Below are 14,194 nucleotides of genomic sequence, written 5' to 3'. Positions count from 1 at the left end.
CTTTTTTTAAATAAAAAAGTATTTTATTATTTTCCAGTTACATGTAGTGATAGTTTTCAACATTTGTTTATATAAGATTTCCAATTTCAAATTATTTTCCCTTCCCCCTCCCCTAAACAGCAGGTAATCTGATATATATATATATATATATATATATATAAAAATAACATTAAACATATTTCTGCATTAATCATGTTATAAGAGAAGAATCAGAGCAATAAGGAAAAACCTCAAAAAAGAAAAACAACAGCACCAAAAACAAAAGAAATAGTATGGTTAAGGTTACCTCTTTTGAGATTTAAGAGGAGAAAGGATGATACTAGGGGTCTCTGGAATGCCCTCAATCTCCTCAGTAAAGTAAGGGCTAAGTCATCTGTTGTGGGGATAAGAGGTGATTAGGGGCTTGAGAAAAATGACTTAGCATTAGCATATAGGAAATATCATAGACACTTCTCCATTCTTCTGCTTTTAAATGTCTGTATAATACTGAAAGCCCAGCTATGAGATTATGCCTATAAATTTGTAGTGGTTGAAGTCAGCTTGACTTTGGTGAGTTTGTATAGGAATGTTAAGCAGCAATAATTCAGTAGCAAAGAAATTGACTGATAGAGGGTCCCAGGGTTGTGAATTAGCAGACTGAGAATGTGGGAAGGTTGGGGGCGAGGTTGGGTAAGGGTTTCTCGGGTGGTGACTACAACAATGGCAGAATGAGGATTCAGAGCTGTGTATGAAGATAAATGAAGCCATAACTGGGGGAGGTGACTGGAAAATTAGGAAAAGGTCAAGAGATAGGTAAGGTCCATTGAGAGTGAAAAAGGGCAAGTTTAATGTAATGGAGGAATATAACAGGTTGAAAAATAAGGGTTATGGGTTGGTGAGTGGAATTTGAACATGCAGACACTTGGAACTAGTTCAATTCCATGGGATAGTGAAGTCTCAAGTGTACTGTGACCATGCCTTGTGTGATGAGACTGCCTTTACTGAAGAAAGGTGATTGCTGAGGTTGAAGAATATTGTGGTCAGGAATTAGAAGGATTGTCTATATGAGTGTTGAAGTTATTAGTAAGTTGAAAGTAGAAAGTAGGGGGAAGGGAAACCATGAATATATGATAAGGTCATTTAAATTGGATGAGTAGAGAATAGTAATAAAAATGGTAAGATTATTGCATACACTATGAAAAAGGAAATATTATTGAGGTCTATAAGGAGAAGTTGGGAGTAAGGAGTATAATTATATACAATATCCATTGTGTACTAACATGAAACTAAAATTAACAGCACAGCTGAAATGTGAACACATCAAAACAGAAACACATTTTTTTCTAGGATTTGTAAATGTGGGGTGGGGTTGTTGCTTTAATTCATAGAAAGAGGTAAGCTATGTATTACGTAGGCCTCAGTAGAAAGACTTGTATGTATCATGTTAGCCTTATTGCCTGATTTAAAAGTAAAATGATTTGTCATTTATTTAAATCATTCTTCTATAGGAGTGGCAAGAATTACAACAAAGTATACAGCGGAAGGAGAGAGCTCTGCTGGAAACCAAATCAAAGATAACCCACCCTGTTTACAGTCTTTACTTTCCTGAGGTGAGTTAACTTTTTTTTCCCCTTCAGATTTCAGTTTTTGGTATGTGTTCTGTGCCTTATGCAAATGAATGTAGTCCTGATGAGTTCTGATGTAGGGACCACAGTGATGGGCTTAAAGGTCCCTTGGAATGTCATAAGTGACGTCTTTTATCATTCATGTAACAGTTCCTCCTTGGGGCTGGGGTGCTTGATTATAAAAGGGTGGAAGCCTATTCTTTTGAGACTGTTATCTGTGAATGCCTTTCCTTTTTTTTTTTCCCCCCCTTTTTTCGGCAGGGCAGTGAGGGTTAAGTGCCTAGCCCAGGGTCACACAGCTAGTAAGTGTCGAGTGTCTGAGGCTGGATTTGAACTCAGGTCTTCCTGAATCCAGGGCTGGTGCTTTATCCACTGCGCCACCTAGCTGCCCTGAATGCCTTTTCTTGATATTTATTTTATAGTGTGTTCAGTAGGGAAAGTTTTGTAAGGTATATTAAGGAACTTTTTGTTATTAAATTCATGAGCTAGTACTTTAGATCAAATAAATGAAGCTTGACAGGGAGCTGTTTCTCTGTAGGATTTCTTAAATAGCTACCATACTTACTTTTGACTCATAGGATTCATATTTTTTCTTCACATGCCTTTAGTGCCTTGGCCAATTCACTTGAGAGGTATGGAAAATTTAGGGGCTAAATATTCTTAGTTTTGCTATATGAATCTTACTTTGAAGCTGGCATGTAGCCAGAATTGATCTATAGTTAATGTATCAACAGTAGGATCAGACTATCTGATATTTTAAAATTTAAATATCTGCATAGTTATGAAATGTCTCTGTGTATTCATGAAAGCATCAATAGATCCTCCTTGAACACAATTCCTTTAAATAAAGTTGTTCTGGGATGGAATTCTTGCTGAGGTTGTCACAGGGAACAAATTTGTCAAATCTTTAAAGGGGAGATAGAATCTATGTCTTGAAACATCTCATTTTAGTTTTGTCTCTAGAAGTGATGTTTCTGACAATGAAATATACTTTTCACTGTATAAAATTAACATGTTAATTTTATGTTCTTGCTCCTTCAAGTGAAGTATATACAAAAAAAGTTTGAGGTAATTTAGGGTTATGCTTATACATAAGAGAACTCAGGTATTTTTTCTCGATGATCTTCAGTTTTGTATAGTGTACTTTAATATTAGGAAAACAATGACCTTAGTTTATGTTGTCATATGCCGTAGTTTTGTAGAATTTTAATATAAAATGTATCAAAGTAGAGGCACCTTAAGATGGTTTTTCTTATGAAATTAGGTGATTTGAAAGACTCCAATTTTAACCAGTTGTTGGCTCTTGCATAATAAAGCAGATATAATGATAATTCTTGTGGTAATTTAAAAATCATAATCTTAATCTTTTCCTAAAAAATTAGGTTTGTTTTTCAGCAAACATTTATTGAGTACTACTACATGCAAGCCACAGTCTTCAGGGAGCTTATAGTGTAGTAGGGGAGGTAAACCAGGTGTACTTGTGACTATACTACTAGGCACAATGTGGTCCAGGCCACCAAAAAAAGGTAGGGATTGGGGGGAGGTTATATTGTGTTGGAATTGAGAGAAGGAAATGTGCTTCCAGTTGGGAGGGAGAAATCAAGAATACTTAATGAAAGGTAGCATTTTTGCTTAGCTTTGACAGATGGGGAGGATTTAAACAGATACAAAGTAGTGGGAGTGGGAAAACATTCCAGGTACTTAAATCATCCTGGATAGCTAAAGATTTGCACCATTCAATAGAAGATTAAAAAAAACAACACCTTTAATCATTTTAGAAGGAAAGTTTGTTATCTTGTTCCTTACTTTTTTAAACAGAATATGGTGAACTGTAAACTTCTCTTAATGATTTGAAGTTCATGATGAAGACCAGTTACTGAATTGTTTTATAACACATTGATTCCCTTAGAACCTATTGAACTTTGTTCAGCTGTTGACCACTATTCTTAAAAGATACTTGGGGGCAGCTAGATGGCGCAGTGGTTAAAGCACTGGCCCTGGATTCAGGAGTACCTGAGTTCAAATCTGGCCTCAGACACTTGACACTTACTAGCTGTGTGACCCTGGGCAAGTCACTTAACCCCCATTGCCTGCAAAAAAAAAAAGAATAACTTGGGGCAGCTAGGTGGCGCAGTGGATAGAGCACCGGCCCTCGAGTCAGGAGTACCTGAGTTCAAATCCGGCCTCAGACACTTAACACTTACTAGCTGTGTGACCCCGGGCAAGTCACTTAACCCCAATTGCCTCACTTAAAAAAAAAAAAGATACTTGATAGCACTTTTCTAGCAGTTGTGTCTACTTATCCCACTTTGCTGTCTCTGTACCTTCCTATAGCAACTTCCTTTTCCTCTGCTTTGGGTTAAAAAAGCAGGCAATTAAAAACTTATTAAATTGGTGTGTAGAATAAGAGCAAGTACAGTGGTGGTGAGCATACTCTCCTATGATTGTTCACTTTTCTATCTTGAAGCTCATGCGGTCACTCTTTACCCTGCTTTCTTCAGTCTTCTGTGTGCTTTTGCTTATGATGACTTTTCTTCCTGAAATAGATTTCTGTCACCTCACCACCCCATCTTTTGAAATACTCTAGTGCCACTTCTTGAAGCTTTCCTTGACTCCCCTCATCTCAAAGTGATTTCTTCCACAATTTGGATTTTAAATCAGGTATGGGTTGGACTAAATGACCACTGAGGACCCTTCCAACTCTGCAGTGCTATAACTGTGATTCTCACAGCACCTTTTCTTGATCAATCCTCTGAACCTCTCTTATTATACTTATTGAGTATCACTTCCCCACACCTCACTAGACATTACCCACCCCCGCAAGCTCTCCTTCCTTCCAGTTAGTAGTGCCTTCCCCTCTAAGATTACCTCCCATCTGCTTTGTATGTAATCATATCTTATATGCCCAGTAATTTACATGTTGCCTTTCCTACTATAATGTCAGTTCCTTGAGGGCTGGCGTATTTACCTTTCTTTGTTATCCCCAGTGCTTACTTGGTATACTGCCTGGCACATAGTAAGTGATTAGTAAATGCTTTTTAATTGATTACATAATTTGAATACTCAGAGTCTTTTTGGGTTATACTTTTTGGTTCTTGGTTCTCTGATAGGTGAGCTTTCCAGATAAGGGAATTGTATGTATCTTTTGTACTTTATCTAAGTGTTTGTCAATCATCTAATTATGATATAAACATTTCTAATGTTAGTCCTCCTTCTAAATTCATCCAGTTAAGTTGGTTTAAAAATTTTTATTGATGCTTTTTACACTGTAATCCCTTTCTGATCTACCTTTCTTTCCACTTTTCCTCATCTTCATATATATATGACCCTCCCTTTTAATGTGAAGTTGTTCGGGTTTTTTCCTATTGATTTATAAGACTTTTTCTTCTTCCCCATCACAGGAAAAACAAGAGTGGTGGTGGCTTTATATTGCAGATAGGAAGGAACAAACATTGATATCTATGCCATACCATGTGTGCACGTTAAAAGATATGGAAGAGGTAATTAATTGCATAATACCATTTCAGTATTTGTGACATGTATATATATGAGTAGCACTGTTCTTTTTCTTTCTGACTTTAAAATTTCGTGTCTATTTCCCTTGCACAATTCACCAAATAATTTTTTTGCGGGGTGGGGCAATGAGGGTTAAGTGACTTGCCCAAGGTCACACAGCTAGTAAGCGTCAAGTGTCTGAGGCCGGATTTGAACTCAGGCCCTTGTGAATCCAGGGCCGGTGCTTTATCCACTGCACCACCTAGCTGCCCCTCACCAAATCATTTTTAATAGATTATCAGAGTTACTTTTTAACATTTGCTTTTCAACATTTTTGCAGTTTGGATATTTTGATGCTAAGGATATATTTCTCCTTTTCAGGAATTGTGTTGTCTACAAATCATTCATTCATTCATTTATTAATTTTTTTTTTTTTTGGTGAGGCAATTGGGGTTAAGTGACTTACCCAGGGTCACACAGCTAGTAAGTGTTAAGTGTCTGAGGCCAGATTTGAACTCAGGTACTCCTGACTCCAGGGCTGGTGCTCTATCCACTGCGCCACCTAGCTGCCCCTGTCTACAAATTTTACTAGGTTTTCCCCCACACTAATCTGTTGCTCAATATTTAAATTTTAAAGTATTTTCTTTAGGATAGATATAGTATAACAAAGCAAGGCAAGTCTGGCAAATGCAAGAAGGAAAGGAAAACACTGATAGATTAGAAAATAAAGGGGGAAAGGTAATGTAAAGTGATAAGCTATCATATTAAAATAAGGAAGAATAAGAAAATAAGGAAATTGGAATTAAACTGGAAATTAATCAACATAAACCTGGGGCCTTGATAGCCTTTCATAATTATTTAAAAAAATAGATGTTTTTCTCCCCCTTTGAATTACTTAAGAATAGAATCTGAGAGAATAAATAAGAAATACTTTTGTAGAGACATTATTATGTTTCATACAATACATTTACTGGATTTATTTATGGACAGTTGTGGCAAACAATATTTTGTCTTTGGTTATTTAGGGATATAATTGCTTTCCACTGCCCCTACAATCTTCCTCCTTATGTTACACTCCCTAGGAAAGTTGTTCTTAAATTCTGGGGATGCTTTTATTACTTCTGTAATGTTAATTCTTCATTGAAAAACAGCTTTCTCTCATTATTTAACTGAGTGGCAAGATCCTTAAAGTGTTTCATTGTTACTTTAATGCTCAAAATACTATATCCGCTCATTGACTGTACCTTGCTAACACAGATACCAATTTGAACCTTAATGGTCTAGATTAAGTACTCTGATTTTTTAAAAATGTATTTTCAGCCAGCAATGGCAGAGTCTTATGATATTTTAAAATCTAAACATAAGGGAATGCCTATCAATTGGGGAATGACTGAACAAGCTGTGGCATATGATTGTGATGGACTATTATTGTACTATAAGAAATGATATGCAGGATGATTTCAGAAAGGCTTGGAAAGATTTGTATGAACTGATGTATAGTGAAGTGAGCAGAGCCAGGAGAATGTTGTGCAGTGACAGCAACATTGTTTTATGAAGAACTATGAATGACTTAATATTTTCAGCAATACAATGATACAAGACAGTCCCAAAGGACTATTGATGAAGCATAGTATCCACCTCCAAAGAAAGAACTGATATTGACTGAACACAGACTGAAGCAGGCTGTTTTTCACTTTCTTTAATTTTCTTCTTTTATTCAAGTTTTCTTATACAAAATGACTAATGTGGTAATGTTTTACATAATTGCAAAAAAAAAAAATAAAGGTAGTTAATCTTGTAAATGCCAGTTTCACATTCCCAGTAAGCACATGATATACATTTAATAAGTACCTGTATTATTCACATGGACTGTTTTCATGCTCATTTACCAGTTTCATAGTAATTGTACTTTAAACCACCATAAAAAATAGTATTACATTTTTTAAAAAGGGAGAATTTCCATCTTTACTAATAATGATCAGATATTTTTCTACTGTTGATATCACCAAACAAATGAATTCCAGAACCATGAATTTTTTTAGTTAGAATGAACAAAATTTAATTTAGAATAGCCATTTAAAAAAGCCCCAAGTGCCTAAGTTAATTTCTTATATGTATAATATACCATTGAGGAATTCAGATCGATTAGAATGGAAAAGCAAAATTCAGTGACATAAAATTAAATTAAAGTTTATAAATTATGGTAGCATTTGTCAAATTTTCTCTTTAACATATCAAACCAGATAATTGTATGATGGTCACATGACTATTTTCATTAAAGATTTCCACAATTTATAATAAAGCCTAAATATTTTAAACTTTTTCTTTCTGTAGTTATTAGTGTTGGACATTGTAATAGTTACTCTGGCCAGAAGTAAAAGTGACATGCGAATTTGCATTGTTATTATTATTATTATTATTATTTGGGTTTTTTTTTTGCTGGGCAATGGTTAAGTGACTTGCCCAAGGTCACACGGCTAGTAAGTGTCAAGTGTCTGAGGCCGGATTTGAACTCAGGTCCTCCTGAATCCAGGGCCAGTGCTTTATCCACTGTGCCACCTAGGTGCCCCCAAATTTGCATTGTTGCAATAAATCAGTTTAATAATGAATGCCCAATTAAAAAATATCCATGTTTTTTTTCCCACATGAACTTTGTTTTGCTTACCTGTATTTTAAAATGCTCTCTTCTATTGTTTTTATGTCCATCAAAGCCTTGACTTTTGTTTTAAATGTTGAAATGAATAAAGCAATTTCATTCCACATTTACCAGTGTTCTATTAAATAAATTTTATAGACCAAATTCACCTGACTATATTGATGTTACACATTTAAATAGTAGACATTTATTGCCAAAATGGATTAAAAAGCAAGCTGCCCTGACCTTAATAAACACACACACACACACACACACACACACACACACACACACACACACACACACACACACCTCTGATAAAAGTGACCTTTTTTATGTAGCACCAAATGCCAAAAGGTGAAAATATGCTCAGACAAAGACAGCCTCTTTTTCTTTGCCAAGGCAAAGACTTTTCTTTTTATGCCATCCTTTAACTTGAACAGAAGGAGCATCTAAAGAAAGTTTTACCTTCTTTCTTTATTTTTAAACCCTGGTACAACCTTAAGGTCTTTGGAACCTTGTTTAGCAATATATTAATATTCAGTAATTTTAGGAAACCTTGAGAAGTTAGTTGTGGTTACTCTGATATCATGACAGAACTATTTCTGTGTAGGGCCACAATGATGTGAGAAAATAATAATAGATTTCTAGGAGAAATCCAGAAGCTGTTGTGGCCCCTGTCCTGCCCCCTCCCCGCCCCCCCTTAGGAAAAACCTGCAGCTTAATAAAAGGAATGCAGATTGACCTTCCTGACTTCCTAAAGGAAGTCAACTCACCTTGGTGACACCCCCCCCCCCCCTTCAAGTCATGTTAATCAATGGAATGGAATGATACTGGCCAATTGACTTGGATCGATGTGTAGTGACCCACCTCTACCTGAGAGAAGATAAAAGTCCTTGGGGAGAGGGGGATCGCTTTCTCTCTCTTTTTGCCCTGCTTCTCTCTGATACTGACTTATCTTACCTTTACCTTACCCCGGGGTTGGCTCTTCCCAGCACCCCCACACCCACCCCTTTCCTGGGATTCTATGCTGGGTTTACATTTGGTCAAATTAATAATAAATGCTTGCTGCCAAAACCGGTGCAATAGCCACTAATTTATAAGTAGCCATATATTAGAAACCCCAGCTAAGTTCCCCAATAACTTAGAACAGAGACAGGCTTCCCCCAGTATTTCAAACGACACGATATATGGTGGAATAGTTTGTATAGCAGAATGTCACTTGACTTTCAAACTCCAGAGGGGAGTTAAAAGGTAGAGATTTACCTAAAACAAGATTATATGTAAGGGAGTCATTGCTTCTTTTCTCTGACCCTTACCTGTTAACTAGTTTGTCTTTCTGACTTATGACTTTTTTATTCTGTGTGTTTCTAAATTGTATAGTAAAAAGTTATTCCTCTATATATCCATTATCCAGGTAAAATAGCTATTTTTTTTGGCCACCAGAAAAGTTCCTACCTAATCTTATCCCTGAACTATTTAGAAGTGAGAAAAGGATTTTCAAAGCATCTCCATTTCTCTTTACCCACTCAGCCAATACTGTGATTTACTCCTACATACTATTGTGATTTCTATAAATGCAATATACATTATATCGAACAATAAGTTTTCCACAGACCTTTCAAATTCTTGGGTTCATCTTCAAAATTCTTCTTAAATGAAAGCTATTATTTTGAAAATGCTAACATATAACTTGAATCCCTTGTAGCAATTTTTCTCCATTGCATTAAAATCATGGGAATACAAATGAATGGTTTCAGTTTCTCTGGGTTGGTTTCTTTTTGGTTTGTGTATTATTGTGCATTGAGAGGTAATGAAGGTTGCATTGAACTTATTAATCAGGAAAGACATCTTCGGGGACAGCTAGGTGGCACAGTGGATAAAGCACTGGCCCTGGATTCAGGAGGACCTGAGTTCAAATCGGGCCTTAGACACTTGACACTTTCTAGCTGTGTGACCTTGGACACATCATTTAACCCTCATTGCCCTGAAAAAATACCCCAAAAAACAAAAACATCTTTATATGCTATTTTCTTCTCTTCTTTGTGTGTCAGTGAGCAAGTTGTTTAACCTCTCTGTACCTATTACCTCAACTATAAAATTGGGTTTAATAATACTTGTAGTACCTACTTTACAGAGTTGTTATAAAGCTCAGATACAATAATACATTTAAGTTTTTTATTTTGTAAACATCATAGCACTAGGGAAACATCAACTGTTAGGCTTGATTTAAGACTTGTAAGAGCCAACAATCATTGCTCTGAAGTTAACAAATTTATTTTTATCTTTCAGGTAGAACTGAAGTTCCCTGCTCCAGGAAAACCTGGAAATTATCAGTATACAGTATATCTAAGATCAGATTCCTATATGGGTTTGGACCAGATTAAGCCATTGAAGGTAAGAATTAAAGACCTTTCAGTAATGCGTTTCCTATTTCTTGATTTCAATAATTATTTGATTAAGCTATCTTTAGTTTGTCAAAGTAAATAATGGGGTAGTATAGACTTCATTAAATGTTTTTAGGTGCAGAACTGTGTTATAGGCTGGTATGTTTTTGAGAGTAAAATATTTCTCTTGAGGTTTAATATTAAGATCTGTAACAGTTTAGAAGCTTGAATTGACAAGCTAACTGAAAACCCCCCAAGACAGCAGTGTGAAAGGACTTTAAGAAAAGTTAGTGAAAACCTTAGGTTGTATTAACAGAAGTATAGTGACCAGAATAAGAGTTATGTTGTATTGTACTTTGCACTGATATGACCACATCTGGTGTGTGATGTTCAGTTCTGAGTGTCACACTTGCAAAGCAATAGTTAGAAATTGGAAGATGTCTAGAGGAAAGCCACCAGAATAGAGTGAAAGTTCTCAAAGCCATGTCGCATGAGGAAGACCTTAAAGAATTGGGAATGCTTAGCCTAGAGAAAAGAATACTTGGGAGGGGCTGGGAATGGAGTTAGGTTTGATAATGATGGTTGTCTAGCTGTCTTCAAGTATTTGGAGGGCTATCATGTAAAAGGTATCTAACCTTATTCTGCTCCAAAGAGCAAAGCTGGGATCAATGGGTTAAAATTACAAGGATGTAAGTTTTGTTTCAATCTAAAAAGTTTTATTTTTTCTAAGTTGCCCCAGAGTGGATGGGATATAAAATAGCTCCCTATTGCTAGAATTATTCAAATAGATGTTGGATGGTTACCTGAAGAGAATATTGTAGAAGGAATATCTGCTGCAAGGGGAAATGGGACCTGAGGACCTCTTATAGTATATCAGATTAATTTTATCTTTAGAAAAGTGTGTTCTTCTCCTAACCACTTACTTAACATCATTACAATGTTTCAGTTTTTTACACTTGGAATAGCTAAGACATTTGTTTAGCAATCTCTAACATGAATTACTTTTAATGACCTCATCATAGGGCTTTGACATTCTGAAGTTTCCTTTCTCTGATGAGGAACATCGCAACCCACTCATCTGAAGCACATGCCCACTAGGCTTCAGGCTATTGCTAGAGTTGCCCATTTCCTGAAGAAGTCATTAATACATGTAATGACCTCTAAACTGTTAGAAGGCATAGGACTGGTTGGTATTCAAGGGCAAAGAGTGGGAGGCAGTAAAGATCATCTTATTTTGCCTTTCATTTATGTGTCACAGGCATATAAGACAGTATTTATAAGAATATATTTAAAAGGTACTGAAAAATAGATAGTCAATTTTTATGTCCTGGGGAAAGGGCATACAAAGGCTTCTTTAGCCTTCTGATACACATCCAAGTTTAGACCATGGTTAAGATATGAAGGAAAATTGAAAATTCAAAGCTGTGCTCTTTGGAGAAATGATGGCTTATGGTCATATTTCTGGTATATATTAGAGCTAAGATTATAACCCAGGGCTCCTGACTTTGTAAGAACTATTTGCTCTGTGTAACAACAAACAAAATAATATATATCAAGTGCTTTGTAAGCTATAAAATACTCTGCTAAGCATCAGCTATCATTGTTATTAATAAAAATTATAATTTCAACACTCACGCTTTCTTTTGCAGTTGGAAGTTCATGAAGCTAAGCCGGTGCCAGAAAATCACCCACAGTGGGATACGGCAATAGAGGGGGACGAAGACCAGGAAGATAGTGAGGGCTTTGAAGATAGTTTTGAAGAAGAAGAAGAGGAAGAAGATGACGATGACTAAACAGTACTCTGAACCAACTGCACTATTTGCACATATTTGCAAACTTTTTGCTGTTATGATGGAACTGTACAGTAACCCGGAAACACAGTGCAAAAGTGTTGTTGAGGAGAGTTGTTTAGTTTCTTTGCTCAGTATGAGTGCATTATGTAACTTGCCAGTGGAGGGCTAGCAATATTTTGCCATGGGTACAACCTGGAAGATGCTTGTGGCTTATTTAAGCCTCTTAACTGTGGGATGGTGCATTTATTTCAACAATGATAATAAATCTTTTTTATTGTAACTGTCCAAAAGTGTGGGCTATGTATCGTCTGATCAGTCTATGGTCCCAATAAAAGAAAAAGTACCATGAAAAAAATATCACAATGAGCAACTTGCTGCAGTCAACTTTATGTTTTAGAAAAGTAAACACATTTTAGGTACCATCTGCACAAATTTTAATCTTGATAAACTGCTACTCATCTTCAATATTTTCCACTGATATGAGAATGTTAGAACAACTCCATCAGTAGCTTTAAACCTCTTGTTTTTATTTGTTCTGGTTATCAGTTCATGTCCTATCTGTAGGAAGCACATTCCACATAGCATAGAGGGCTACATTTTGGGATTTGCCTTTTCTTAATTGCCCAAAATACTCATACAAATAATAAAAAATTATTGACTATGTCATAAAATGCTCTTAATGGCTTAAAACATTTTTAAGCCTCTATTTCAGCAGATCAATGCAAGATCTAATTCTTGTGATAAGCTGTATGTCTAAAAATGACTGTGGGACCATATGTTATCTGATGTTGGTGGCGTACAAATTATTATACCTTTTGTAAAAGGTACAGTATAAAAGCTGAAAGATATTCTTAGCTTTTAATCTACCTGACTCTGTCAGAAACCTTTTAAGGAGAAAACATAACATGCAAAGGGAGGCATCTTTTGTATTCATTTTGAACCAATAAACCAGACATTTGACTCAGCTTGCTTTTTGTAATGGTGTTTAATCTTTTTTACCCCTAGAAATGATTTATACATAGGGGGATACATACTTTTATTTTTCCACTTGAATACTTGTTTACAACATTGTACAAAAATGCTAAACTTACTGGTATTTCTGTACAGTATAAGGAAAAAAGCTACCCTGGGTTGGTGTTATCCTTCATCTCTGATCTCCAGGCACAATACAACCTGTAAAGATAGTAGTTTTTAGTGGTTATAAAATGTAGAGATTAATTACAAGTCAGTCACAGTGGTAAGATAAATATTTTTAGTACTAGCTATTGAGGAACCATCAATCAGCAATACTAAATAAGAATTGATTTTGACATTCTGTCATATAGAGAAATTATAATCCTGTCTTATCAAACAGATTTATAGGACAGAATACAGTATTTCTGACCTTGTTTACTACAGAAGGTTGCCACTTTACATGCAAAATTACATTGGTATTTTCTTTGTTTTACGCAGTAGATGGAAATAAAATTTGAAAGTGACCTAAATATGAATGATTGGGGTGTTTTTTGGTTTTAAATTCAAATTTTAACATTTCACACCAAATTAGACAAAGAAAGAAAATCTTTTCTTTTCGTTGTTTCTTTTTATTTTTTAACAGTTGGCAAACAATTTCTTGGCAATTGACAAGTTGTGTTGCCCCGAGTTTGCTTTGTACTGTACTTAATTCTCTAAAGTAGAAGCTGTACCTAATTCTAGGACTAGATTTTTTTCTACAGAGTATGCAATAGGCAACTGCTATTTAAGCTCATTTTTGGAGAAAGCCATAGCTTATGAAATGTTTTGTTAATAGCATACAGTCAGAATAAGGTTTAGGACTTTTGAAGCAGACATAATTAAATAGGTTGTTTGGGAAACCTGAGATGTAACCAGTGGCCTTTTAGAAGGAAATTTTCAAGCTATTTCTCCAAAAAGTAACGACCACATATAATAAATTTCTAGAGAGAATGCTTTAGAAAGATGCATTGTATTTCAAACATCTCTCTCCCTCTTTTTCTCCCTCTTTCCATGTTAAAGGTTTTTTTAAAATCCACCCTAAACAATTGAATTCATTCTACTCAGTACAAGAATTTCCTTTTTTTGGCTAGACACTTAGTCTTTTATAGTTTCATAAATAATTCTTGACTTGTTTAATACTTGAATAATTTTCAATGATGATAATATTAAATTTATATGATCAGGATTGTATGTGATTTTGTGAGGTCAATTGGATCATTTCCCTCAGCTAGGTCACATCTAAATCATCCCAAACAAATAGGAATTTCTTATGTATTAAAAAAACTC

General features: G+C 35.4%; 1 protein-coding gene across 1 annotated transcript in view; it reads left to right on the top strand.

The window, feature by feature from the left end:
* The window catches only part of SEC63 (SEC63 homolog, protein translocation regulator), an 81,299-nt gene extending 68,421 nt beyond the window's left edge, over positions 1-12,878 (top strand). The window contains 4 exon segments of the mRNA XM_044001939.1: positions 1,488-1,589; positions 5,006-5,104; positions 10,027-10,131; positions 11,771-12,878. Of these exon segments, the coding sequence (XP_043857874.1) occupies positions 1,488-1,589; positions 5,006-5,104; positions 10,027-10,131; positions 11,771-11,914 (450 nt within the window). The 3' untranslated portion in view covers positions 11,915-12,878.
* The last annotated feature ends 1,316 nt before the right edge of the window (positions 12,879-14,194 follow it).

Source organism: Dromiciops gliroides, chromosome 4 (genome assembly GCF_019393635.1).
Source record: "Dromiciops gliroides isolate mDroGli1 chromosome 4, mDroGli1.pri, whole genome shotgun sequence".
NCBI classification, from domain to species: domain Eukaryota; kingdom Metazoa; phylum Chordata; class Mammalia; order Microbiotheria; family Microbiotheriidae; genus Dromiciops; species Dromiciops gliroides.
Note: the sequence above shows the minus strand (reverse complement) of the source record. Positions and strands in the feature narration are given on the sequence as shown.